The following is a 27,344-nucleotide window of genomic DNA, read 5'->3' on the forward strand; positions in this document are numbered from 1 at the left end:
TGACAAAACTGCACATTTTAGTGGGATTTTATCCACAGCACAAGGTGTACCTATGTAATGATCATGCTGTTTAATCAGCTTCTTGATATGCCACACCTGTCACGTGGATGGATTATCTTGGCAAAGGAAAAATGCTCACTAACAGCCATGTGAACATTTGTTCACAATTTTAGAGAAATAAGCTTTTCGTGCATATGAAACATTTCTGGAATATTTTATTTCAGCTCATGTAACCATCACTTTACACGTTCCGTTTGTATTTTTGTTCAGTGTAGAATCCCAACTTCCACTAAAGTTAAATGTTCACTTCAGTCATTGATGTAAATGGAATTCTCCCCTTTGTACTTTTCACTGTGTTAAGGTAATGCAAAGCTTCAGTATATGACCAACAGCCATGAGGTGGTAGATAGCTCATCCTGACACATTCATGGTCGCTCATTTGTCTCTTAAGCTAGAATCCTAGCTGAGGGACGGGCCTGGAAAAAAATGTAGCCACTCATTCATAGACAGAGCTTATGGATGCAAGGACTGACCATCCAGGATATCAAAATAACATTTTTAACCATGTTTTTGTTTACAAAATGGGACACAATAGCTGAACTGAGCTCATGAGGAATTTGAAGCTTTTTCTTTTTAAGATTAAATGGGTAAAAATAAGTTAAAAAAATAGATGTAGCAACTAAGGATTCTAGCTTTAAGTACCTCTAACCTGTCCTGATTGTCTTTCATTGGTAATAAAGAACTTGGCCTTAAACACAGATTGAGTATATCCCTGTCTGAAACTCAGGACACACGCGCACACACTTGAATTCAACGAGTTTGTAGCTAGTTTTAGCCTGAAGGATCAGCATTAAATAATTGTTGGTTAAGAAATAAAACCTCAATATTCAATTTTTTTTTGTTGCAGCAATCCACATTTGCTGTTTTGTTTTTAATAATTCATTCTCATTTTTATACAGTATTGAAAACCAAAAAAAAAAAAAAAAAAGTGGTGCATTCACATCTTTCCCAAGGGATTCTTTAAGGTTGATCTCTACAAGGGTAAAACGGTGAAAAGCTGGAATCCATCCATGTTGAAATTCTCACAGGGAGCAAGAGTAATAGTAGTTGGCCTGATAAAAAAAAAAATCTACAACACTTCATGGATTTTTTTTTTGTATTATTTTTTTTGCCATTTACTTCTGGTTTTTGTCATTTTTGTAAAGGGAGGAGTCAGCTTCCCAGCATTTATCTTTTAAAAAGGAACTTCCCAGTCCATGCGTACAACACCCCCCCCTCCAAAAAAACCTCCCCTCAATCCATTTCTCCTCTCCCACAACGCTCCTCTCCTCTTATGCAACGTAGGTGTAGACTTTGCGGTCCTCAGGCGTCCGTGCCAAGTATTCTCTCTCTATGAGTCCTTCAATGCGCTTCTTAATGACCACAGGGCTGGGGAGGAACCGGGCCCTCAGCTGCTGGGTGACCTGGGGAGAAAGGCAGTACAATAACACTATTACACACTATCGTTTCTCTGGTTCAAGAGACTGTGCTGAAATGTCCTTGAAATATCATGTGTTAATGTTCTGTACTGAAATTTTTTGTCCCGAAATATCCAAGTTCTGAGGAAGTGTATTTTCATTAAAAACTATAACATGATTGGTGAAAGAATAGCACTGAGATGATTGGCGGTACTCATGTTGCAAAAGTTACCTCAAAGTACTCACTGAAATACTGTAGGGATAAACATTTCCATGTAAAAATAAAAATTGAAAACAAAATCTTATATTCAACCGAATTGACTCAGAAATGATCTAGGGATACAGATTTTAATAATAAAAACGATCTTCCAAACCTGGCTGCACACCAACCCTACACATGCTATGACGAGGGACTGAATGGACAACAGATGGAAATTTACCAGCTGGCTCAGAGAGAATTTATGCTTGATCCGAAAATGTGGTCGGTGGTTCCATATGGAGGGCGTTGCGGCGCCTCCGGAAGCATGCAGAGCCCAAATTGAGCTCCATACTGCATTGCCGTGCACCTTGCACATTTCGTAACAATGCAGCGGGCTCCGTAAAACTACGCATTGACATGATTGGTTGACGGAAGGTGAGGGCGGTCCTGTATAAACACAAACACACTTCCTTGACAACAGCTCTGCTCTGAGAAGTAGGAATGCCCTGACTTCTGCAGTGGCCCCATCACCCTTACTGCTGCACGGCCAATGCAGACAACAGATTGGCCACACAGCGCCTTTTGGTCTCAAATATTGAACAATGTGTGTTGTCCCTGTGAGATAAACCAAGTCCAGGACAGTACAGCTAGCGGAGGTCAAGGCAGAGAGTTCTCTCCAGACCCCATGGGCCGGTTTCCCTAAACAGATTCAATGGAAATTCTCCCATTGAGCTAGTTATTTTGTAGTCTAGGGCAAAGGTCTGTCCTCCACCCTTTCTCCTCTGTCCACAGTAACCCCAGAAACTGATAAGTGGTCTACTAGATGAATGTAAATTGGTTAGTAGGAGAACGGAAGAGGCTCCTCCCCTCCTTTATAGCGACCTTTCATCAAGAAGAGTCATACTACGAGTCTTTATTGGAAGAGATTTGAAATCTGCCACACCCCCTTTGAATCAGCGTTTGTTTTGTCTGAAGGAGAAAAGCATACAGACGTGTTAAAACAATATGCCTCTTAAGGTTTAACCTAGAAAATGTCTTGCACAACCAACTTGTTTTTCTCCCTTCACACGTGTATTTTGGGATCCACCCCTGTAAACGTCATTTAGCTGATGACGCACGAGAGAAGGAGCTTCTCATTTCATAAAATCGCTTTTTTCTCCACTTTCTCTCTCCTCAATTACCTTAGAACTTCTTCAAAAGGAGGGGAGAGGAAGCCTCCATTTGATTTGCTCAACTGCTGAAAGGCTATTTCCATGGTAACACTACCACTTACCGTTAGAATCTCTATGGATGCCATATAGGCATACGCTTACTCTGTGTCCAGGAAACAACCCACCTCTTACCAGGACGTTAAGGCCTCGGCTACCAGGACGTTAAGGCCTCGGCTACCAGGACGTTAAGGCCTCGGCTACCAGGACGTTAAGGCCTCGGCTACCAGGACGTTAAGGCCTCGGCTACCAGGACGTTAAGGCCTCGGCTACCAGGACGTTAAGGCCTCGGCTACCAGGACGTTAAGGCCTCGGCTACCAGGACGTTAAGGCCTCGGCTACCAGGACGTTAAGGCCTCGGCTACCAGGACGTTAAGGCCTCGGCTACCAGGACGTTAAGGCCTCGGCTACCAGGACGTTAAGGCCTCTGCTACCAGGACGTTAAGGCCTCTGCTACCAGGACGTTAAGGCCACACCCACCTCTGCTACTAGGACGTTGTGCTGCATCCTCTTCCTGGACTTCATGATGCGGACGATGGCCGCCTCGATCTCATGCTTCCTGTCGTCGTCCACCTTCTGCCGCGTCTCCTTCCTCTCAGGGTCCGACTCGCCCTGCTTAGCAGCGACTGGAGGGAGGGAGAGAGAGACAGCAACCTTAGCATGGAGGAGGGAGGGGCCGGCAACCTCGGCGGAGGGCAACAACCTCGGCGGAGGGGCAGCAACCTCGGCGGAGGGAGGGGGGGGGGAGACAGCAACCTCGGTGGAGGGGGAGACAGCAACCTCAGCACAAGGCCACGTTCAGTAGCCAGACATTGTCGAACGTTGCAGATAGAAATACCACAAACAGAGCCAATTATTTTGCAAAACTCGACATGTCAGAGAAGCATGTTTGTTCTAAAAAGCATATCTCTATGTGCGCGTCCTACTGAACACATCTCAGGGCAAAGTCAAAGTTCAACATGCCCAGAGGTTAAATGAGCAATAGTTAGAAGATGACACCCTAAGCCTGTAGCTCCCCAGACCAGAAGACCACTGTGATATGGCTCCTTTTATCATTTAGAAAATCCATTAGAATAACAGACAGATACACTCGCCTGTCTGTATTTTGACTCTGTGCAGCTTGGAGGTAAACTGATCGTTGACTGTAAACACGTGGCCATTCTCGATCTCCTTGGACTTGGGCTCCTTGGTGAGGACGCGCTGGGTGGGCTTCCCGCAAGCCAGCGACTGCAGCGCTCGCACCAGCTCCCTCTCCGGTATATCCGTCTCCTGCTGGATCTCCTACAGTGGGGGAGGAGGGGGACAGAGAGGGAGAGAGTGTAAAGGAGGAGAAAGGGAAGCAGAAAATGGGAAAGGAGGAAAAAAGATGATTTTTTTCAGCTTGCCATCTTTATCTGTGAATTCTAACACTTTCATGTGATGGAGACTGACCTGTATCTGGCTCTTACCTCGAACGTGGACTTTTCTCTGTTGTTGAAGAGTATGAGGATGGTCATCTGGAAGGTGGAGACCTGCAGTATGTGCTTCCTGGTGTTAGAGCCCGTCACCTGGGCTCCTCCCACTCCTACCTCCGAACCATCCTCCTGGAGAGACAGAGAGAGACTGTGACTGACCCAAACTTAAGGAAAGCTTGGACTATGTACAGACTCAGTGAGCATAGCCTTGCTATTGAGAAAGGCCGCTGTAGGCAGACATGGCTCTCAAGAGAAGACAGACTATGTGCACACTGCCCACAAAATGATGTTGAAACTGAGCTTCACTTCCTAACCTCCTGCCAAATGTACGGCCATATTAGAGACACATATTTCCCTCAGTTTACGCAGATACACAAAGAATTTGAAAACAAATCCAATTTTGATAAACTCCCTACTTCATCTACTGGGTGAAATACCACAGTGTGCCATCACAGCAGCAAAATGTGTGACCTGTTGCCACAAGAAAAGAAGTGAAGAACAAACACCATTGTAAATAAAACCCATATTTATGTTTATTTATTTTCCCTTTTGTACTGTCATCATTTGAAATGTCTTTATTCTTTTGGAACTTCTGTGGGTGTAATGTTTACTGTACATTTTTGTTTTTCACTTTTGTTTATTATCCATTTCACTTAATTTGGTAATGTCAACATATGTTTCCCATGCCAATAAAGCCCCTTGAATTGAGACAGAGTGACCAGAAGTACAGGTAGAAAGAGGTAGAGAAGGGTTAAGAGAAGGGAGAGTGTCTGTGCCACCAGAGTCTCTGGGTTCACGCCCAGGCTCTGTCACAGCCGGCCGCGACCGGGAGGTCCGTGGGGCGACGCACAATTGGCCTAGTGTCGTCCGGGTTAGGGAGGGTTTGGCCGGTAGGGATATCCTTGTCTCATGGCGCTCCAGCGACTCCTGTGGCGGGCCGGGCGCAGTGCGCGCTAACCAAGGGGGCCAGGTGCACGGTGTTTCCTCCGACACATTGGTGCGGCTGGCTTCCGGGTTGGAGGCGCGCTGTGTTAAGAAGCAGTGCGGCTTGGTTGGGTTGTGCTTCGGAGGACGCATGACTTTCGACCTTCGTCTCTCCCGAGCCCGTACGGGAGTTGTAGCGATGAGACAAGATAGTAATTACTAGCGATTGGATACCACGAAAATTGGGGAGAAAAGGGGGTATAAAAAAAAAAAAAAAAAAAAAAAAAAAAAAGAGACGGGAGAGTGGAGAGAGGTAGAGAAGGGTTAAGAGAAGGGTTAAGAGAAGGGTTAAGAGAAGGGTTAAGAGACGGGAGAGAGGTAGAGAAGGGTTGAGAGAAGGGTTAAGAGAAGGGAGAGAAGGGTTGAGAGAAGGGTTAAGAGAAGGGAGAGAAGGGTTGAGAGAAGGGTTAAGAGAAGGGAGAGAGGTAGAGAAGGGTTAAGAGAAGGGAGAGAGGTAGAGAAGGGTTAAGAGAAGGGAGAGAAGGGTTAAGAGAAGGGAGAGAAGGGTTAAGAGAAGGGAGAGAAGGGTTAAGAGAAGGTAGAGAAGGGTTAAGAGAAGGGAGAGAAGGGTTAAGAGAAGGGAGAGAAGGGTTAAGAGAAGGGAGAGAAGGGTTAAGAGAAGGGAGAGAAGGGTTAAGAGAAGGGAGAGAAGGGTTAAGAGAAGGGAGAGAAGGGTTAAGAGAAGGGAGAGAAGGGTTAAGAGAAGGGAGAGAAGGGTTAAGAGAAGGGAGAGAAGGGTTAAGAGAAGGGAGAGAAGGGTTAAGAGAAGGGAGAGAAGGGTTAAGAGAAGGGAGAGAAGGGTTAAGAGAAGGGAGAGAAGGGTTAAGAGAAGGGAGAGAAGGGTTAAGAGAAGGGAGAGAGGTAGAGAGGTAGAGAAGGGTTAAGAGAAGGGAGAGTGGAGATAGAAATGTAAAACAGTATTGACATTAACATACAACAGGAAAGCTACAGTTCATGTCATTCTGAGAAGGCCCCCCATGCCTTATTGCCGACATGAAACCTTTACCTTCTTGATGGGGCCGTGGAAGGTAGCGTTGAGGTCGGCTGAGCCCATGTGATGCTGGAGGGTCAACTGTCTGCCACTGTGTTTGGCCAAGTAGAACCTAACAGAAGAATATATATTAAATGGGCTGCACTGTGGAAGACACATGTAATAGATAACAGATCCATCGATGAGGCTCAGAGGATGGCTGGTACCTTCTGAAGACCTCGAAGGCGTGTCTCGGGGAGGGGGGGATGGTGCATTTGGGCGTGGCCGACTGTGTGGGCCAATAGCCAGTGGTGAGTACTCTTACTGTGAGGTCGACGCCCCCTAGAGACAGCTGGGAGAAACAGCAGTCACAACATGAAAAGGAGAACCAAGACACACAGGAAGAGTCCAAGGTTTATAACACAGAAACAAGACATGTTGTGGCAATGCCAGTTTTTCATTTGATGGAAATAGTACTTTTATCATATCTTATACATGTGGACTGTTAGGGGTGTGTGTGTGTGTGTGTGTGTGTTAATGTGGACTGTTAGGGGTGTGTGTGTGTGTGTGTGTGTGTGTAATGTGGACCGTTAGGGGGGTGTGTGTGTGTTAATGTGGACCGTTAGGTGTGTGTGTGTGTGTGTGTGTGTTAATGTGGACCGTTAGGGGTGTGTGTGTGTGTGTGTGTGTGTGTGTGTGTGTGTGTGTGTGTGTGTGTGTGTGTGTGTGTGTTAATGTGGACTGTTAGGGGTGTGTGTGTGTGTGTGTGTGTGTGTGTGTGTGTGTGTGTTAATGGGGACTGTTAGGGGTGTGTGTGTGTGTGTGTTAATGTGGACTGTTAGGGGTGTGTGTGTGTGTGTGTTAATGTGGACTGTTAGGGGTGTGTGTGTGTGTGTGTTAATGTGGACTGTTAGGGGTGTGTGTGTGTGTGTGTTAATGTGGACTGTTAGGGGTGTGTGTGTGTGTGTGTTAATGTGGACTGTTAGGGGTGTGTGTGTTAATGTGGACTGTTAGGGGTGTGTGTGTGTGTGTGTGTTAATGTGGACTGTTAGGGGTGTGTGTGTGTGTGTGTGTTAATGTGGACTGTTAGGGGTGTGTGTGTGTGTGTGTGTTAATGTGGACTGTTAGGGGTGTGTGTGTGTGTGTGTGTTAATGTGGACTGTTAGGGGTGTGTGTGTGTGTGTGTGTTAATGTGGACTGTTAGGGGTGTGTGTGTGTGTGTGTGTTAATGTGGACTGTTAGGGGTGTGTGTGTGTGTGTGTGTTAATGTGGACTGTTAGGGGTGTGTGTGTGTGTGTGTGTTAATGTGGACTGTTAGGGGTGTGTGTGTGTGTGTGTGTTAATGTGGACTGTTAGGGGTGTGTGTGTGTGTGTGTGTTAATGTGGACTGTTAGGGGTGTGTGTGTGTGTGTGTTAATGTGGACTGTTAGGGGTGTGTGTGTGTGTGTGTTAATGTGGACTGTTAGGGGTGTGTGTGTGTGTGTGTTAATGTGGACTGTTAGGGGTGTGTGTGTGTGTGTGTTAATGTGGACTGTTAGGGGTGTGTGTGTGTGTGTGTTAATGTGGACTGTTAGGGGTGTGTGTGTGTGTGTGTTAATGTGGGTGTGTGTTAATGTGGACTGTTAGGGGTGTGTGTGTGTGTGTGTTAATGTGGACTGTTAGGGGTGTGTGTGTGTGTGTGTTAATGTGGACTGTTAGGGGTGTGTGTGTTAATGTGGACTGTTAGGGGTGTGTGTGTGTGTTAATGTGGACTGTTAGGGGGGTGTGTGTGTGTGTGTGTGTGTAACAGTCTTACCCCCGTGGACTGTAGGTGTTGTCGGAACTCGTCCATGGTGGTGTTGGAGATGCTCATGTCTCTGAACATCCCTTCCAGTTTAGAGGTGAACTGACAGCCACACTCAGTCTACACAGAGAAGACAACACAGCGAGTCACACAGCACAGCGAGTCACACAGCGAGTCACACAGCACAGCGAGTCACACAGCACAGCGAGTCACACAGCACAGCGAGTCACACAGCACAGCGAGTCACACAACACAGCGAGTCACACAACACAGCGAGTCACACAACACAGCGAGTCACACAACACAGCGAGTCACACAGCACAGCGAGTCACACAGCACAGCGAGTCACATGTTCAGGGTTGGGACCAGCACAATATGGAAAACCAGGTCAAACAACTACCAGTCCATTCTAATGCTGAGAGATGTAAGATAGTCAAGAACATCCTGAAATCCTGATTAATAATAAAGTAATAATCTAATTAAAATCAAATGAATTAGTAATATATTGGGTCTGAAATGTCAATGTGTAATTGGCCGCAGTTCATCTCCTCACCTTCAGCTTAGAAATCATGTTCTTCTCAGAGTCGTCGGAGACACTCTTGTTGGTGAGCAGCCTCCGGGCCAGGTGCTGTTTGTAGTACCTCTCAAACACATCCTTCTCCTGCATGAACCGGAAGAGAACCATGGCCTTGTCCAGGATGGACTCCACCTCCTGTTCTGTCAGCTGGAGACCCAGACAGACAGACAGTTAGGATATTGGTTTGAATAGTTTTCCTTTAATAAAAGCGTATTTTTATGCTGTGTTCCCTGTCCAGAACCACGTCTCTACGTGTGGTCCTGTCCACATCCACGTCTCTACGTGTGGTCCTGTCCAGAACCGCGTCTCTACGTGTGGTCCTGTCCAGAACCGCGTCTCTACGTGTGGTCCTGTCCACATCCACGTCTCTACGTGGTTCTGGACAGGACCACACGTAGAGACGTGGATGTGGACAGGACCACACGTAGAGACAGGGTTCTGCGTGGATGTGGACAGGACCACACGTAGAGACGGGGTTCTGCGTGGATGTGGACAGGACCACACGTAGAGACGGGGATGTGGACAGGACCACACGTAGAGACGGGGTTCTGCGTGGATGTGGACAGGACCACACGTAGAGACGTGGATGTGGACAGGACCACACGTAGAGACGGGGATGTGGACAGGACCACACGTAGAGACGGGGTTCTGCGTGGATGTGGACAGGACCACACGTAGAGACGTGGTTCTGGACAGGACCACGCAGAACCCCGTCTCTACGTGTGGTCCTGTCCACATCCACGCAGAACCCCGTCTCTACGTGTGGTCCTGTCCACATCCACGTCTCTACGTGTGGTCCTGTCCACAGTCACGTCTCTACGTGTGGTCCTGTCCACAGTCACGTCTCTACGTGTGGTCCTGTCCACAGTCACGTCTCTACGTGTGGTCCTGTCCACAGTCACGTCTCTACGTGTGGTCCTGTCCACAGTCACGTCTCTACGTGTGGTCCTGTCCACAGTCACGTCTCTACGTGTGGTCCTGTCCACAGTCACGTCTCTACGTGTGGTCCTGTCCACAGTCACGTCTCTACGTGTGGTCCTGTCCACAGTCACGTCTCTACGTGTGGTCCTGTCCACAGTCACGTCTCTACGTGTGGTCCTGTCCACAGTCACGTCTCTACGTGTGGTCCTGTCCACAGTCACGTCTCTACGTGTGGTCCTGTCCACAGTCACGTCTCTACGTGTGGTCCTGTCCACAGTCACGTCTCTACGTGTGGTCCTGTCCACAGTCACGTCTCTACGTGTGGTCCTGTCCACAGTCACGTCTCTACGTGTGGTCCTGTCCACAGTCACGTCTCTACGTGTGGTCCTGTCCACAGTCACGTCTCTACGTGTGGTCCTGTCCACATCCACGTCTCTACGTGTGGTCCTGTCCACATCCACGTCTCTACGTGTGGTCCTGTCCACATCCACGTCTCTACGTGTGGTCCTGTCCACATCCACGTCTCTACGTGTGGTCCTGTCCACATCCACGTCTCTACGTGTGGTCCTGTCCACAGTCACGTCTCTACGTGTGGTCCTGTCCAGAACCACGTCTCTACGTGTGGTCCTGTCCACAGTCACGTCTCTACGTGTGGTCCTGTCCACAGTCACGTCTCTACGTGTGGTCCTGTCCACAGTCACGTCTCTACGTGTGGTCCTGTCCACAGTCACGTCTCTACGTGTGGTCCTGTCCACAGTCACGTCTCTACGTGTGGTCCTGTCCACAGTCACGTCTCTACGTGTGGTCCTGTCCACAGTCACGTCTCTACGTGTGGTCCTGTCCACAGTCACGTCTCTACGTGTGGTCCTGTCCACAGTCACGTCTCTACGTGTGGTCCTGTCCACAGTCACGTCTCTACGTGTGGTCCTGTCCACAGTCACGTCTCTACGTGTGGTCCTGTCCACAGTCACGTCTCTACGTGTGGTCCTGTCCACAGTCACGTCTCTACGTGTGGTCCTGTCCACAGTCACGTCTCTACGTGTGGTCCTGTCCACAGTCACGTCTCTACGTGTGGTCCTGTCCACAGTCACGTCTCTACGTGTGGTCCTGTCCACAGTCACGTCTCTACGTGTGGTCCTGTCCACAGTCACGTCTCTACGTGTGGTCCTGTCCACAGTCACGTCTCTACGTGTGGTCCTGTCCACAGTCACGTCTCTACGTGTGGTCCTGTCCACAGTCACGTCTCTACGTGTGGTCCTGTCCACAGTCACGTCTCTACGTGTGGTCCTGTCCACAGTCACGTCTCTACGTGTGGTCCTGTCCACAGTCACGTCTCTACGTGTGGTCCTGTCCACAGTCACGTCTCTACGTGTGGTCCTGTCCACAGTCACGTCTCTACGTGTGGTCCTGTCCACAGTCACGTCTCTACGTGTGGTCCTGTCCACAGTCACGTCTCTACGTGTGGTCCTGTCCACAGTCACGTCTCTACGTGTGGTCCTGTCCACAGTCACGTCTCTACGTGTGGTCCTGTCCACAGTCACGTCTCTACGTGTGGTCCTGTCCACAGTCACGTCTCTACGTGTGGTCCTGTCCACAGTCACGTCTCTACGTGTGGTCCTGTCCACAGTCACGTCTCTACGTGTGGTCCTGTCCACAGTCACGTCTCTACGTGTGGTCCTGTCCACAGTCACGTCTCTACGTGTGGTCCTGTCCACAGTCACGTCTCTACGTGTGGTCCTGTCCACAGTCACGTCTCTACGTGTGGTCCTGTCCACAGTCACGTCTCTACGTGTGGTCCTGTCCACAGTCACGTCTCTACGTGTGGTCCTGTCCACAGTCACGTCTCTACGTGTGGTCCTGTCCACAGTCACGTCTCTACGTGTGGTCCTGTCCACAGTCACGTCTCTACGTGTGGTCCTGTCCACAGTCACGTCTCTACGTGTGGTCCTGTCCACAGTCACGTCTCTACGTGTGGTCCTGTCCACAGTCACGTCTCTACGTGTGGTCCTGTCCACAGTCACGTCTCTACGTGTGGTCCTGTCCACAGTCACGTCTCTACGTGTGGTCCTGTCCACAGTCACGTCTCTACGTGTGGTCCTGTCCACAGTCACGTCTCTACGTGTGGTCCTGTCCACAGTCACGTCTCTACGTGTGGTCCTGTCCACAGTCACGTCTCTACGTGTGGTCCTGTCCACAGTCACGTCTCTACGTGTGGTCCTGTCCACAGTCACGTCTCTACGTGTGGTCCTGTCCACAGTCACGTCTCTACGTGTGGTCCTGTCCACAGTCACGTCTCTACGTGTGGTCCTGTCCACAGTCACGTCTCTACGTGTGGTCCTGTCCACAGTCACGTCTCTACGTGTGGTCCTGTCCACAGTCACGTCTCTACGTGTGGTCCTGTCCACAGTCACGTCTCTACGTGTGGTCCTGTCCACAGTCACGTCTCTACGTGTGGTCCTGTCCACAGTCACGTCTCTACGTGTGGTCCTGTCCACAGTCACGTCTCTACGTGGTCCTGTCCACAGTCACGTCTCTACGTGGTCCTGTCCACAGTCACGTCTCTACGTGGTCCTGTCCACAGTCACGTCTCTACGTGGTCCTGTCCACAGTCACGTCTCTACGTGGTCCTGTCCACAGTCACGTCTCTACGTGGTCCTGTCCACAGTCACGTCTCTACGTGGTCCTGTCCACAGTCACGTCTCTACGTGGTCCTGTCCACATCCACGTCTCTACGTGGTCCTGGAAGGTAGGGTAGGTATGGAATGTAGGGTAGGTATGGAAGGTAGGGTAGGAGGGTATGGTAATGCAGGTAGGGTAGGTATGGTAATGAAGGTAGGGTAGGTAGGGTAGGTAGGGTAGGTATGGAAGGTAGGGTAGGTATGGAAGGTAGGGTAGGTATGGAAGGTAGGGTAGGTATGGAAGGTAGGGTAGGTAGGGTAGGTATGGAAGGTAGGGTAGGTAGGGAAGGTAGGGTAGGTAGGGAAGGTAGGGTAGGTAGGGAAGGAAGGTATGGAAGGTATGGTAAGTAGGGTAGGCATGGAAGGTAGGGTAGGTATGGAAGGTAGGGTAGGTATGGAAGGTAGGGTAAGTAGGGTAGGTATGGAAGGTAGGGTAGGTATGGTAAGTAGGGTAGGTATGGAAGGTAGGGTAGGTATGGAAGGTAGGGAGAGTAGGGTAGGTATGGAAGGTAGGGTAGGTATGGAAGGTAGGGTAGGTATGGAAGGTAGGGTAGGTATGGAAGGTAGGGTAGGTATGGAAGGTAGGGTAGGTATGGACGGTAGGGTAGGTATGGACGGTAGGGTAGGTATGGACGGTAGGGTAGGTATGGACGGTAGGGTAGGTATGGAAGGTAGGGAAGGTAGGGTAGAAATGGAAGGTATGGAAGGTAGGGTAGGTATGGAAGGTAGGGTAGGTATGGAAGGTAGGTATGGAAGGTAGGGTAGGTATGGAAGGTAGGGTAGGTAGGGAAGGTAGGGAAGGTATGGAAGGTAGGGTAGGTATGGAAGGTAGGGTAGGTATGGAAGGTAGGGTAGGTATGGAAGGTAGGGTAGGTATGGAAGGTAGGGTAGGTATGGAAGGTATGGAAGGTAGGGTAGGTATGGAAGGTAGGGTAGGTATGGAAGGTAGGGTAGGTATGGAAGGTAGGGTAGGTATGGAAGGTAGGGTAGGTATGGAAGGTAGGGTAGGTATGGAAGGTAGGTATGGAAGGTAGGGTAGGTATGGAAGGTAGGGTAGGTAGGGAAGGTAGGGAAGGTGGGGTAGGTATGGAAGGTAGGGTAGGGAATGGAAGGTAGGGTAGGTATGGAAGGTAGGTATGGAAGGTAGGGTAGGTATGGAAGGTAGGGTAGGTATGGAAGGTAGGGTAGGTATGGAAGGTAGGGTAGGTAGGGAAGGTAGGGTAGGTAGGGAAGGTATGGAAGGTAGGGTAGGTATGGAAGGTAGGGTAGGTATGGAAGGTAGGGTAGGTATGGAAGGTAGGGTAGGTATGGAAGGTAGGGTAGGTATGGAAGGTAGGATACTACATGAGATTAGTCCATTGAAGTGTAGCAATATAACATTTGGCAGGTTGAACACTGACGTACCCCTTTGACTCCCTTCTTGAGCTTGTCGTCGATGAAGAGGGAGAGGTACTCTGGGGAGCGGGAGTTGAGGTTGAGGAAGTACTCAAAGTCTCCGGCGATAGTCTGCTTGAAGAGTCGGTCGTTGTTGAACGACTCCAGGAGGAAACGGTCGAACCTCGTCTTCAGGTCCAACAGGCCCTATAGGACAGAGAATGAAATCCAACTTTACTTCAAGGGAATTAAAAATCACAGCACACTTTACAATAAGTAATAACACACAGATACTATAGAGATTGCAAGTGGTTTACGTGTTAACTCTTGGGGATGCCCTAAAAAGATAATTGGTATTGTGGTAAACAATTATCTTTCTTCTGTACTGAAATTCCAAATACTGTACCACTTGGCAGTTAGTTATTCAGAAAACAACTATGTACGTAAGATATTGTGTCGTTCCTGGAAGCTGTTGCCGAAGTGATAACCAAAAGACAGTCCCTAAAAAGAGTGGGCTGGAACCTTAGCTTCAATGCTTATTGGGGTAGTTACCAATGTTACTATTTTAAAAAAGCCTCATATTGGAGTTCTTTCTGGTCAGGAAATAATCTGTGCCCTGATCGTTATGGACATGTTCTGAGAATAAAAATGCCAGACAATCTTTGATTTGAGGCTAGGCCCAGCGTACCTGGATGTAGTCGACAGGGTTCTTGCCCTCTCCCTCCTCTGACACCAGAGCCTTGCCCTGCTCCCTCAGGTAGGAGCTCATACACTCACACATGGTCTTCAGGCCGTTAGGCACACGGCTAAACAGCTTGTACATACAGCCCAGGTCTGGAGCGCAACAGAAAGAGAGAAGGAAGAGGGGGGGAGAGAGGAAGAGTGGGGGAGAGAGAAAGAAGGGGGAGAGAGAGAAAGAAGGGGGAGAGAGAAAGAAGGGGGAGAGAGGGGAAGGGGGGGGAAGAGAGGAAGGGGGGAGAAGAGAGGAAGGGGGGGAGAAGAGAGGAAGGGGGGGAGAGAGGAAGGGGGGGAGAGAGGAAGGGGGGGAGAGAGGAAGGGGGGGAGAGAGGAAGGGGGGGAGGGGAGGAGGGGGGGAGAGAGGAAGGGGGGAGGGGAGGAAGAAGGGGTGAGAGAGGAAGGGGGGAGAGGAAAATGGAGAATAGATGAGTTATGAAGGAAGCTCAAACCAATACACAGATCTAGTCAGAACTTGACATTGGTTTAGATGTCAAAGATTCACTGGCTTTGTCTGTATTTCTGCGTGTCTGGTTTCAGAGTTAATCTGTGAGGTAAATGCAGAGCTCAGGAAATGCGTTTTAAGCAAATTCCAGTCAAGAAAGTGAACTGACGTGAACCAGTAAATACATGAGTGACAGAGTTAACTTATTTATCTCTGATTTGATAATCATCAACAGGAGGGTTTGATTCAGTCAACTCATCTATAATAGGTCTTGTACTATCTATTATTTGTATCTCTGTCTGATAGTATGACATCTAGTGGGCCTTTTGGGTACTTCAGACTAACACACGTGTCTAATTATCTCTGGCTCTCTGTGTGGCCTTCTATCCCACTATTGTTTGTGGAGATATGCTCCGATTGGTCGACTGACCAAAAGCTCAGCTATAATTAAAATAAATGTGGATCTGACTGGAAGTGTGCAGAGATTTTTTCTCTCCCTGTTTCACTTTGTCTCCAGTAGCTTCACTAATCAGCTTTGGGTGTCCGGTAGATTGTGCCTAATTGGCTACGGTTACATAGGCAACACATTCAGATATTTTGCCAATTATTTCCATATCTGATCCCAATCTGATATTTTTCCTAATGTATGAACATCAACAACAAAACATATATTGAATATGATCTTTTGCCTTCAGATTCATACCATGGCCATACGTGGACCTCAATCCTAACGCTCCAATACGTGGCCACATTTGTATGCTCTAAAGTGATTTTTGTTTGTGTGCACGACTTGCCGTTATCAACCACCCCGAAAATGTTATGTAACAGTGACAGGAAATGAGCGTTACATCTGTGTGCTACTTCAGAGGCTACATCAGTGGGAATGTGCAAATCTGATATGAGCGTGGACAGTCAAAAAAATAAGATTGTATAGAAGACTATCGCTAGGTCTGGAGAATCATTGATTAACCCTGGATAACATGCCTATGTCCGGACAACCTTTTTACATGAAAATCACCCACAGCCCAAGTCTCAGGACGGGAACGCTGATCGAGGATTACGTTTTCCTCTTTTAGACCACAGTGAAAAAGATTCTATGGACAGGATGACGTGTTCAGCACTCATACTCGGGATGCTTTAAAAAAAAAAAAAAAAAAGGGCCCAGGTCTCTGTAAAGTAAAGTTCTCATTAGTCTTGATTATAACTCAATTCAGTCTTAATTCGTTGAATGTAAAACAAGCCTGTTTTCCATGTTCACCTTCTGTCTTGCCGTTCTTGAGCATGTGAACCAGGCCGGAATTCTCCATCTCCACGATGGTCTTCATGTGTTTGGAGATGAGCTCCCGTTCCACCACCTTGACAATGGGCTCCTCTGTGGACTTGTCCAGGCAGTGCAGCACCCGCTCTATCTCCTCGTTGATCCTGGCCTCCACCTTCTTGATGTACACACTGGCACTGTTCTCCGCTAGGAACTTCTGGCTCTCCATCTGAGGGGTAGGACAGGGTACGGTTTGAGGAGGGGGGGGTAGGACAGGGTACGGTTTGAGGAGGGGGGGTAGAACAGGGTACGGTTTGAGGAGGGGGGGGTAGAACAGGGTACGGTTTGAGGAGGAGGGGGTAGGACAGGGTACGGTTTGAGAAGGAGGGGGTAGGACAGGGTACGGTTTGAGGAGGAGGGGGTAGGACAGGGTACGGTTTGAGGAGGGGGGGGTAGGACAGGGTACGGTTTGAGGAGGAGGGGGTAGGACAGGGTACGGTTTGAGGAGGAGGGGGTAGGACAGGGTACGGTTTGAGGAGGAGGGGGTAGGACAGGGTACGGTTTGAGGAGGAGGGGGTAGGACAGGGTACGGTTTGAGGAGGAGGGGGTAGGACAGGGTACGGTTTGAGGAGGAGGGGGTAGGACAGGGTACGGTTTGAGGAGGAGGGGGTAGGACAGGGTACGGTTTGAGGAGGAGGGGGTAGGACAGGGTACGGTTTGAGGAGGAGGGGGTAGGACAGGGTACGGTTTGAGGAGGAGGGGGTAGGACAGGGTACGGTTTGAGGAGGAGGGGGTAGGACAGGGTACGGTTTGAGGAGGAGGGGGTAGGACAGGGTACGGTTTGAGGAGGAGGGGGTAGGACAGGGTACGGTTTGAGGAGGAGGGGGTAGAACAGGGTACGGTTTGAGGAGGGGGGGTAGAACAGGGTACGGTTTGAGGAGGGGGGGTAGAACAGGGTACGGTTTGAGGAGGGGGGGGTAGAACAGGGTACGGTTTGAGGAGGAGGGGGTAGAACAGGGTACGGTTTGAGGAGGGGGGGTAGAACAGGGTACGGTTTGAGGAGGGGGGGTAGAACAGGGTACGGTTTGAGGAGGGGGGGTAGAACAGGGTACGGTTTGAGGAGGAGGGGGTAGAACAGGGTACGGTTTGAGGAGGAGGGGGTAGAACAGGGTACGGTTTGAGGAGGAGGGGGTAGAACAGGGTACGGTTTGAGGAGGAGGGGGTAGGACAGGGTACGGTTTGAGGAGGGGGGGGTAGAACAGGGTACGGTTTGAGGAGGGGGGGTAGAACAGGGTACGGTTTGAGGAGGAGGGGGTAGGACAGGGTACGGTTTGAGGAGGGGGGGGTAGGACAGGGTACGGTTTGAGGAGGGGGGGGTAGAACAGGGTACGGTTTGAGGAGGAGGGGGTAGAACAGGGTACGGTTTGAGGAGGGGGGGTAGAACAGGGTACGGTTTGAGGAGGAGGGGGTAGAACAGGGTACGGTTTGAGGAGGGGGGGTAGAACAGGGTACGGTTTGAGGAGGAGGGGGTAGAACAGGGTACGGTTTGAGGAGGAGGGGGTAGGACAGGGTACGGTTTGAGGAGGGGGGGGTAGAACAGGGTACGGTTTGAGGAGGGGGGGTAGAACAGGGTACGGTTTGAGGAGGAGGGGGTAGAACAGGGTACGGTTTGAGGAGGGGGGGGTAGAACAGGGTACGGTTTGAGGAGGGGGGGTAGAACAGGGTACGGTTTGAGGAGGAGGGGGTAGAACAGGGTACGGTTTGAGGAGGAGGGGGTAGGACAGGGTACGGTTTGAGGAGGAGGGGGGGGTAGAACAGGGTACGGTTTGAGGAGGAGGGGGTAGAACAGGGTACGGTTTGAGGAGGGGGGGTAGAACAGGGTACGGTTTGAGGAGGGGGGGTAGAACAGGGTACGGTTTGAGGAGGGGGGGTAGAACAGGGTACGGTTTGAGGAGGGGGGGTAGAACAGGGTACGGTTTGAGTAGGAGGGGGTAGAACAGGGTACGGTTTGAGGAGGGGGGGTAGAACAGGGTACGGTTTGAGGAGGGGGGGGTAGAACAGGGTACGGTTTGAGGAGGGGGGGGTAGAACAGGGTACGGTTTGAGGAGGGGTGGGGTAGAACAGGGTACGGTTTGAGGAGGGGTGGGGTAGAACAGGGTACGGTTTGAGGAGGGGTGGGGTAGAACAGGGTACAGATTGAGGAGGGGTGGGGTAGAACAGGGTACGGTTTGAGGAGGGGGGGGTAGAACAGGGTACGGTTTGAGGGGGGGGTAGAACAGGGTACGGTTTGATGTGAGAGAGGTATTTCAGATACAGAACAAAGTGGAAATTGGAAGAGGTTGATAGGGCAATACAATTTTATGTAAAACGGAAAACTAAAAAGCATTTTATTAGTGTGGACAATTGTTGAGGAGCACAAAATGACGAAGTGATGGGCTTCGACTCATGAACAGGATTTGGATGACCACAAACCAAGAGGTCACCTATATGTTGGAATGTTGCTATATGGGGTTAGATGAGGATAGTGAGAAGCTCCACTGACTTAACGCAGCTTAATGTTTTGTAATAGCTTGGTTACGTGTTTTTGTGGTTTTAGCATCCATGCCAACATCATAAAACAAATCTCAGCAGTCACAATGACTGGACCAAAAAATCAAAAAAAGGAGTGTGTAAAATGTTGCCCAACCCACCTGGAAGAATTCTGCAGACATTTCTAAGAAGGGGGACTCAAAGTCTTCCTCGTACACAGACCTACCCTCCAGACCCAGAATCATCAGCATCTGACAGGCGTTCCTGATCGCTCCCCTGTACACACACAAGGAATAAACACATGATCTAGATTTATGGGGGGGATTTCGCTCTTTAAAAAGAGATAAAAACCATACGATAGGATTTATAGTTTTATGACTCCTTAAAACATCCACAGTTTATTTTAATTTTAAAGAAGTAACATTGAGTAAAACCTATTTGCCAGAGTGGTGATGAGTTGGGTATTAATGTAGTAGTTAATCTCCCAAATTGAAAGGTCAGTTCTCTGTGAATAGGATGTGCTACTGCCCTTATCATAGGCCTACATTAAAAAAACAGCCAAAGAGAAAGAAGTGGTTTCAGGGGCTTAAACCTCACATCACAGCCAGCCATTGTCCCCTAGGGTATGACTTATGCACCAGCCTCACCAAATACCCACTATCTGATCAACAGTAGCAGGGACTGTATACACAAAGCAAGTCAGTCATCATGATCGGAAAGGCAAAACTGATCCCAGATCAGCACTAATACTCAGACCCTGTGAATAGATACAGGTCTTTCTTTTGTTAGACAGATCCCAGAACAGTCCTTACCTGTCCACCACCTCTCCTTTCCTCTCCCGTGCGATCATGTCCAGCAGGGTCTGTCGCAGGTGGTCTCGGATGCAGCCGTAGCGTACCACCTGGTCTCTGAAGATGATCAGGCCCAGGTTGTAGACGTTCTCCACGTTGTTTTGCTGCACGTACACCCGGTCCTGGAGCCAAGTGGAGTACAGCGCGTTAGAGCGGCCGGTAAGTTAGAATAAAACCCATTTGAATACTTTGTCCTCCGAAGAGAAAATTCTTGCACAGTTAGAGTTTACTCAAAATGGGTAAGGGGGAGGACACCCAAAAATGTCATATTTTTTGCACTGAAAAGCCATATGCTACCTGATAGGCTGGTGTCCTTGGTACTTGGTTACACTCACCAATACAAATCTATAGCCTACTAGGCAGATACAAAATAAATATGGCTGAAATCTCAGTTCTGGGATTAGATGTTTTTATTACCAGAATAACACTACATCATCTTCCCATTTCTGCACCTAACACCGAGCGGGCCAGGCAGCTAACTGGAGACCCAGGACGCAGGGAAACGGTCAAACTTAATTTGAAACTTTTGTGAGTGTACTGTTTACTGTTCATTTTATATTGTTTATTTCACTTTTGTTTATTATCCATGTCACTTGCTTTGGCAATGTTAACATATGTTTCCCATGCCACTAAAGCCCTTTGAATTGAAGAGAGAGATCAAGCCCTTTGAATTGAGAGGGGTGGGGGGAGAGAGCGGGGAGAAGGAGAGAGAAAAACAAAAGAATCCCGAGAGAATTCTGCAGTCTCCATAGCGGCTGTGTCACTGGATTGTCCCCCCACCTCATACAGCTCACAGACAGTTGGCCTTACTGTCAAAGTAAATCAAGCAGAGTTGCCACTAGTTGCCCAAAAAAACTGGAAAAATAAAACAGAAGTTCTTTGTTCTGCCCAGGGCAAACAGCAACTAGAAGGCTGGCCCGCCCAACCCCCGCCATGACACGTCGTTGAGGAGAGTCTGCCCAGGGCAAACAGCAAATAGAAGGCTGGCCCGCCCAACCCCCGCCATGACACGTCGTTGAGGAGAGTCTGCCCAGGGCAAACAGCAAATAGAAGGCTGGCCCGCCCAACCCCCGCCATGACATGTCATTGAGGAGAGTCTGCCCAGGGTAAACAGGGCAAACAGCAACTAGAAGGCTGGCACGCCCAACCCCCGCCGTGACGTGTCGTTGAGGAGAGTCTGCCCAGGGTAAACAGGGCAAACAGCAACTAGAAGGCTGGCCCGCCCCTGCCATGACGTGTCATTGAGGAGTCTGCCCAGGGTAAACAGGGCAAACAGCAACTAGAAGGCTGGCACGCCCAACCCCCGCCATGACATGTCATTGAGGAGAGTCTGCCCAGGGTAAACAGGGCAAACAGCAACTAGAAGGCTGGCACGCCCAACCCCCGCCGTGACGTGTCGTTGAGGAGAGTCTGCCCAGGGTAAACAGGGCAAACAGCAACTAGAAGGCTGGCCCGCCCCTGCCATGACGTGTCATTGAGGAGTCTGCCCAGGGTAAACAGGGCAAACAGCAACTAGAAGGCTGGCACGCCCAACCCCCGCCATGCCACGTCGTTGAAGAGAGTCTGCCCAGGGCCATTCTTTCATACGAGGAAACTATTATTTACACTTCAGGGAAACCACTGGAGACAAAACACTAAACGGGAGATAAAACTCTACAGCTTTCTGGAGAAGCAATACTACTGATTAGGCCTGTCGGGTTAAAAGGACATCTGGAGAATCCTTCAGGACTGGGGTTTGGGAATTCTGCAGATTCATGTAAACTATGCATATTTTCCAGCATATCCCTGGTATACAGACAGTAGTTGTGCTTCTTGGCATGGTCGACATGGACTGGACACTTCCAATTCAGTGTAACAGCAAAACTGTTGTTCTTCCATCAATAACCATAGAACACACTAGAACAGGAGTGTCAAACTTTCAATTAAGACCCAGGTGAGGGGAGTTCTTTACTAGTTAGTGACCTTAATTCATCAATCAAGTACAAGGGTGGGGCGAAAACCTGCAGACACTCGGCCCGCCGTGGAATGAGTTTGACACGTGAACTAGACCTAAAGCAGTCCACCTACCATGTACATCAGGATGTCTCTGATCATGACCATGGCTGTCTGGTGGTCATTCCACGCTTGATTCAAAGTCTGCAGAAAGTTATTGTTTAACGAGTTTAGGACATCTTCCCGTACCTGCGGAAAGACATAAGATAAGTACTGAGAGTTTTAGTAAAGATATAAGATAAGCACTGAGAGTCTTAGTAAAGACATAAGATAAGCACTGAGAGTCTTAGTAAAGACATAAGATAAGTACTGAGAGTAAAGACATAAGATAAGTACTGAGAGTAAAGACATAAGATAAGTACTGAGAGTAAAGACATAAGATAAGTACTGAGAGTAAAGACATAAGATAAGTACTGAGAGTAAAGACATAAGATAAGTACTGAGAGTAAAGACATAAGATAAGTACTGAGAGTAAAGACATAAGATAAGTACTGAGAGTTTTAGTAAAGACATAAGATAAGTAATGAGAGTCTTAGTAAAGACATAAGATAAGTACTGAGAGTAAAGACATAAGATAAGTACTGAGAGTTTTAGTAAAGACATAAGATAAGTAATGAGAGTCTTAGTAAAGACATAAGATAAGTACTGAGCGTTTTAGTAAAGACATAAGATAAGTACTGAGCGTTTTAGGTTCTGTCTGGTTCTGTTTTGAGTGTGGTGAGCTTTCATGTAGGCTATATAGCTCTGATCTATCATCCGTCTATCTATATCTATAGCTGAACGGGGGATTGTTTCATTGTGTGCTGTACTTAATTTACAAAGTGGATTGCACTGTGTTGTGTGTGTACAGGTTCCCTGCTGATTTTGCATATCAAATTTTGTCCGTTACAAAAGGTAAACATTACAGCCAAGGCCAGGAGTTTCTCTTGACCCACGTGGTCACGTGACCAGGAGAAACTCCTGGGCTAATTCGCTGTGAAAGTCAACACCTATTCCGATTTACTTCCGTACCTAGTCACAAACTATTTTGAATGGGATTCAAGATTATATCCTCAAATTCATGAAAGTGCGGTCATTTACGATATATAAAATGATATTGTGATTATGGATTAAATTTACTTCTACCAGATGCCTCTTAATAAGATTTTAATTTGCGTTCACATGCTTTTGCTCTTGAAGACCATCAAAACCAAACTACAAGGCGTGAGGGATGGTCACTTTCACAGCGTATTATGGGAAATGATTTATAGAAGATAAACAGTGGTGCATTGTGGGAGGCGTAGTCCTTTACTTTGTTGACGAGGTGCTCGGTGACGACCTCGCGCAGGCCCGTGTAGAGCTTCTCGCCGTGTTTGTGCAGCACCATGGTGTAGGCGTTCCTGTAGAGCTCCTCGAAGCTCAGCCCGCTGTTGTTCTTCCTCTGGATCTCCTGGATAGCGTTCTTCAGAAGGTCCCAGATGTTGTTGACATACTTCTCATCCATTGTCATCTAGGGAGAGAGAAATCGGACACAATGAAGAAACAATGACAACAGAACAGTTCAACCCTTTTCACCTGTGTCCGTTCATTCTTAGTAAGGATTGTTTCCTCATTCTGAAAATCTGAACAGATGACATCTTTGTCAATTGATATATGACAGCAGTGCACAGATGTTGGTAATTCATTAGAGGTTGCTATCGGGTTAGAACAATGATGCAAGTTTATAAGGATCTTACAATGTTTTATACAGTCTCAAAAGCTGTTTAGGTATGGCTATGATCGACGACTCACCGACAAGCTGGCCCTGCACCTAGTATGCATTTTTGTGATTTGCGTGAGGATTTGAAGCCTCAAATGTTCTAAGAGCTTTCTTTGATAAACCACAGGTGGCAGCTAGGGCCTAAAACTTGAGTGACAATAACATGAAAAACAAAAACAGTCAATTATGACTTCCCAGTGAGTCAATCATGGCGGTCGAAACACACCTTGTCTGGACACATTTGAAACAAAGAGACAACGCCATTGGCGTATTATTAGGGATGTCTGTGTTTCTCATTGGTAGAGAAAGGGTAGGAGTTGGTGCATGAGGAAATCAAGTGACTAGGCTAATTGTAGTCAGAACATCTGTATTAGGACTATTGTGTAGGTTGTGACATAATATAAGAGAGACAGTAGATCTAGCTGGTCTGTCATAATATAATAGAGACAGTAGATCTAGCTGGTCTGTCATAATATGAGACAGTAGATCTATCTGGTACAACACACGATAAGTTAAATACAAACAATAATATATTTATTTAAGTTAGGGATTTTCATTTGACAGATAATCTCAAAGACGCTTAAAAACAAAAGTACATGTAGTTCTTGGGCTGGACGATGGTCATCAACAGAGGCTGACGTGTCCAGGTCACATCACCTCCGGTGGGTAAGAAATAGCATGACATTGGTCTAAGCCTAGGTGTTTTTAGATTTGAAGTATTGGTAATTATCAATAGTAGAACGAGTAGGGTGTACATAGCAGTAAATTATATATTTGCTTGCGTTAGCCTACATGATCATAATCTATGACATTATTAATGCAGATAGGGTCTATCACTACAACAAAGTGAACAAACCAGGAGTTGTGTTTATACAGACAGGCTAGCATAACATCATTAATTACTGAGAGAATTTGTTATGGGAAAGTATCTTGTCTTTCCCTAGGCAGGTTCAGAAGAATGGAAAATTCCAAGATGAGTTGAGGGGGAAAAAATATGCGGACAATAACATTAAAAGAAAATCAACTACAGATGATTCTGATTCAAATTCATGTGGGCACAGCAGAGGCGCCAAGACGAGTCAAGTCTTTTTGCCCCATAGCTTATTAGTATGACAACAGCTTAGCTAGCTAGCTAGCTAGCTATCAAACCCTGTCAAGATGTCCATTCTTTTGGCCATTCAAACCTCAGGGATCCCATCACCTGATCAGAGAGCATATTAACACTCCAGCCACAACCATACACCTATTAGACAGGCAAGGAGAGGGCTGGAACCTGTAACTTTGATTGACTTCATTGCTGTTTGTCCGCCAGAGAAGGATGTTCAACTCACACATTGACATGAGGAGTAATTGAGGGAGATGGAGAAAGAGAGATAGGCTGAGTCAAAGAGTTTAAAATGAGAGAGAGAGAGGGCCATGCCATCAAGTCATTGTTCTACACTGAGTGCCTCCCCTCCACAAAGTAATTACATAATCTGTTTTATTATATTAGGGCCAACAACTGAACTGAGCGGTACAGGATGCACCAACATGTGCAAAGGGGAAAACTGCCTAAATAGAATCCAGTTCTTCATGGCAGTCTAAATTAAAGCCTGCCCAAGCATGCAGAGACGCAAACAAACACATAGGCCCTAAACACAAACACTACACTGAAAGTCACTTTGGTGGGCCTAAATTTGGAACATGGGCCGAATAAACTGGGGGGCAAGTAGTTGTGTAAGATGAAAAGCTTATCCCTTCTCCTGCTCAGTTATTATTAGGTGGGGCTGCTGCAGGTATGCAGGCAGACAAAACTGCATATCCCATACCCTGGCTACTGTCCAGGTGCACAGACTGAGTGCGTGGTCACAGAAGCACTCGCACGGCCATTCCGCTGCTGTTATTCCTGCAGCATTCAAGCAGTCAGAGTGTAACACTGTGCGTGTGTGCGAGATAGAAATGTACTCTCTCATCCCCTGACTGTCTAAGCCCAGGGCCCTGACTGCAATGTCATTCCTTCACACATACAGCCAATGTCTGGCATCCAACAATGTAGGGCTGCTCTCATAAAAAGAGAGACTAACGTTAACTAACGTACAGCAACATGCTTAGCTAGTTCTGCAACATAGTCAGGCTAAATATCATAACACAGATTTTTAAAAAAACACTGACAAATTAGTTTAGAAACTCTGGTTATACCCTTTCTGAGTTAGTAAGTTAGGCCTACGCTACAGGCAGTTTTTACGGGTGGGCAGTTGGCTACACAGCTAAGGAACTAGCTAACGTTAGCTGCTACCTAGACTAGGTCCTAGCTAACGTTAGCACGTTAGCCGGTAGCTTAACGTTACTAGCTAACGATAGACAGTTAACTTAAAGTTTAGTTAACCAGGTAGCTAGTTAGTTACCAAGCTAGGTTTCTGCTAACTAGCTAATAAAGTTAGCTGGCTGCCAATGTACATAACTAGCCAACAACCTAGCTAGAAACTAGTTTGTCAATAACACCGCAAGTTAGCTAACGAATAGTTAGCTAGTAGATATTTTCCAATGTGCACTAAACAAATAACAGAAACTTATCGAATCAAAGCTAGCTAGCAAACTAGCGAATATGAATCTACGCAACACGAAGCTAAGTTAGCTAGGTTGTTGTTAGCTGACAGTGACATTTTCAAAGTGTATGTTTAGCTAGCTAGCCAGGCCCGTCTTTAGCAAATGACATCCCCGGTGCTTGCGTCTCAGCGTACCCGGCCAATACTTACAGGAAAGGCTCTTATCCTCATCTTGGTGTCCTTCTTGACGCCGCCTTTGAGGTTGGACATGATTAGTTAGTACGTCCGTCTTCTCTACGTTATCATGAAATACTATTTTAGGCTGCAACAGGGATGCCTGCAAATGGAAAGTGGTAAAGATCCCCCTCGACCTTCCCCTTGGGCTTGGGTCCGTCTCTCTGCGCTGTTGTTGTCACTCCTCTTCTCTCAATTTTTGCCTAGCTTCTACCTTGCAGTGATGGCGGACAACAAGCTTCTACAGGGCAGTGGTAACTGCGAACCGAAATCACGCGAGATGAACCATGGAAAACATAATGTTGCAAAAAGATATAGCACGTTCATCCTCATTCCACCAGTTGGATATATATCCAATTAACTTTAACCCAGTATCAAGTCTGGACAATGTATTTGTATACAGTCTATTCAGTTCATATCATATTGCATTTTATCAGGTGGCCAAAATTGGAGGTGACATGGATTTTTAAAAATATTACACAAACGTGCACATTTCAAAATCTAGCATTCTTTCTTTGTGCTCACTAGATACTTACCTAGCTACATTATTGAGTAGTCAGTACCCATGCACTAGGCCTGTCAACTATGACGAGTTGGCCAATACACATCACATGATATCCATGCTGTTTTGTTATTTAAATACTAGTGTGCATAAAGCCTACAACATGACACAGTGCTAATGTAAACTGAGGGAGATTGTGATGTCACTAGGCCTAATAGTGTGACAGGGTATGAACCATAATGTCTGTTCCTTTAAGGAGACCCTTAGTTACCATGTGAAATGTATAAAAGCAACCTTTTTTCAGGTAGGCCTAAAATATTTTGTCCTAAAGGTCCTGAGAGGTAATTGTGATTTGTTGATTCTGAACCCGCCAGGAGACTGTTAAAGTAAATATAGGCTTATGTGTGTTATTTAGTCTTACTGCCAAGTCTAACTGTTATTTTACTGTTCTGTTACTGCCTAGTCTAACTGTTATTTTACTGTTGTTGCCTAGTCTAACTGTTATTTTACTGTTGTTGCCTCATCTAACTGTTATTTTACTGTTGTTGCCTAGTCTAACTGTTATTTTACTGTTGTTGCCTCGTCTAACTGTTATTTTACTGTTGTTGCCTAGTCTAACTGTTTTAGAGGTAGGTTATGTTTGTCACTGTTGTTGATCTGTTTTTTGTTTTGTAGTCCTGTAAAAAACCTGTAGTCCTGTGAAAGCACTATTGCACTTCAGGAAGGCACTTCGATCTAAAAAGCCTTTTGTGTAGGTGTTTTGTACTGTTACATCTCAACCTTGAACCTTTAATAAGCTACTTTCCCCCCCCATATTTGCCTCAGACTGTTTCCCTAAAAATGGGCCTGGAACCTGTTGTTACTGTTGGCCTAAATATTAGACTACGTCTAGATGTTACACTTGGCCTTATACAAAATCAGAGGATGAAA

The 27,344-nt window shown here is 47.5% G+C and overlaps 1 protein-coding gene across 1 annotated transcript; it reads right to left on the reverse strand.

The window, feature by feature from the left end:
* Window positions 1-206: 206 nt before the first annotated feature.
* Window positions 207-26,158, reverse strand: LOC120056174 (cullin-3-like). The gene is made up of 16 exons (XM_039004387.1): window positions 25,889-26,158; window positions 22,707-22,904; window positions 21,491-21,604; window positions 19,385-19,545; window positions 18,734-18,848; window positions 16,044-16,272; window positions 14,294-14,439; window positions 13,636-13,812; window positions 8,609-8,779; window positions 8,068-8,175; window positions 6,500-6,624; window positions 6,309-6,405; window positions 4,313-4,447; window positions 3,959-4,145; window positions 3,345-3,490; window positions 207-1,463 (listed from the first exon to the last, which is right to left on the reverse strand). Exons 1-16 carry the CDS (start codon window positions 25,946-25,948, stop codon window positions 1,332-1,334), a joined length of 2,301 nt encoding a protein of 766 aa, XP_038860315.1. The 5' UTR covers window positions 25,949-26,158; the 3' UTR covers window positions 207-1,331.
* Between the last annotated feature and the right edge of the window lie 1,186 nt (window positions 26,159-27,344).

The sequence above is a fragment of the Salvelinus namaycush genome, chromosome 11, assembly GCF_016432855.1.
Source record: "Salvelinus namaycush isolate Seneca chromosome 11, SaNama_1.0, whole genome shotgun sequence".
In the NCBI taxonomy this organism is placed as follows: Eukaryota; Metazoa; Chordata; class Actinopteri; order Salmoniformes; family Salmonidae; genus Salvelinus; species Salvelinus namaycush.

Excerpts from the sequence above, each read along its gene's own strand:
- LOC120056174 (XM_039004387.1), bottom strand. The coding sequence starts at position 25,948 with ATGTCCAACCTCAAAGGCGGCGTCAAGAAGGACACCAAGATGAGGATA. Across the intron at positions 18,849-19,384 it reads AAAGGAGAGGTGGTGGACAG|GGGAGCGATCAGGAACGCCT; the intron begins GTAAGGACTGTT and ends GTGTGTGTACAG. Across the intron at positions 13,813-14,293 it reads ACCCTGTCGACTACATCCAG|GGCCTGTTGGACCTGAAGAC; the intron begins GTACGCTGGGCC and ends TCTGTCCTATAG.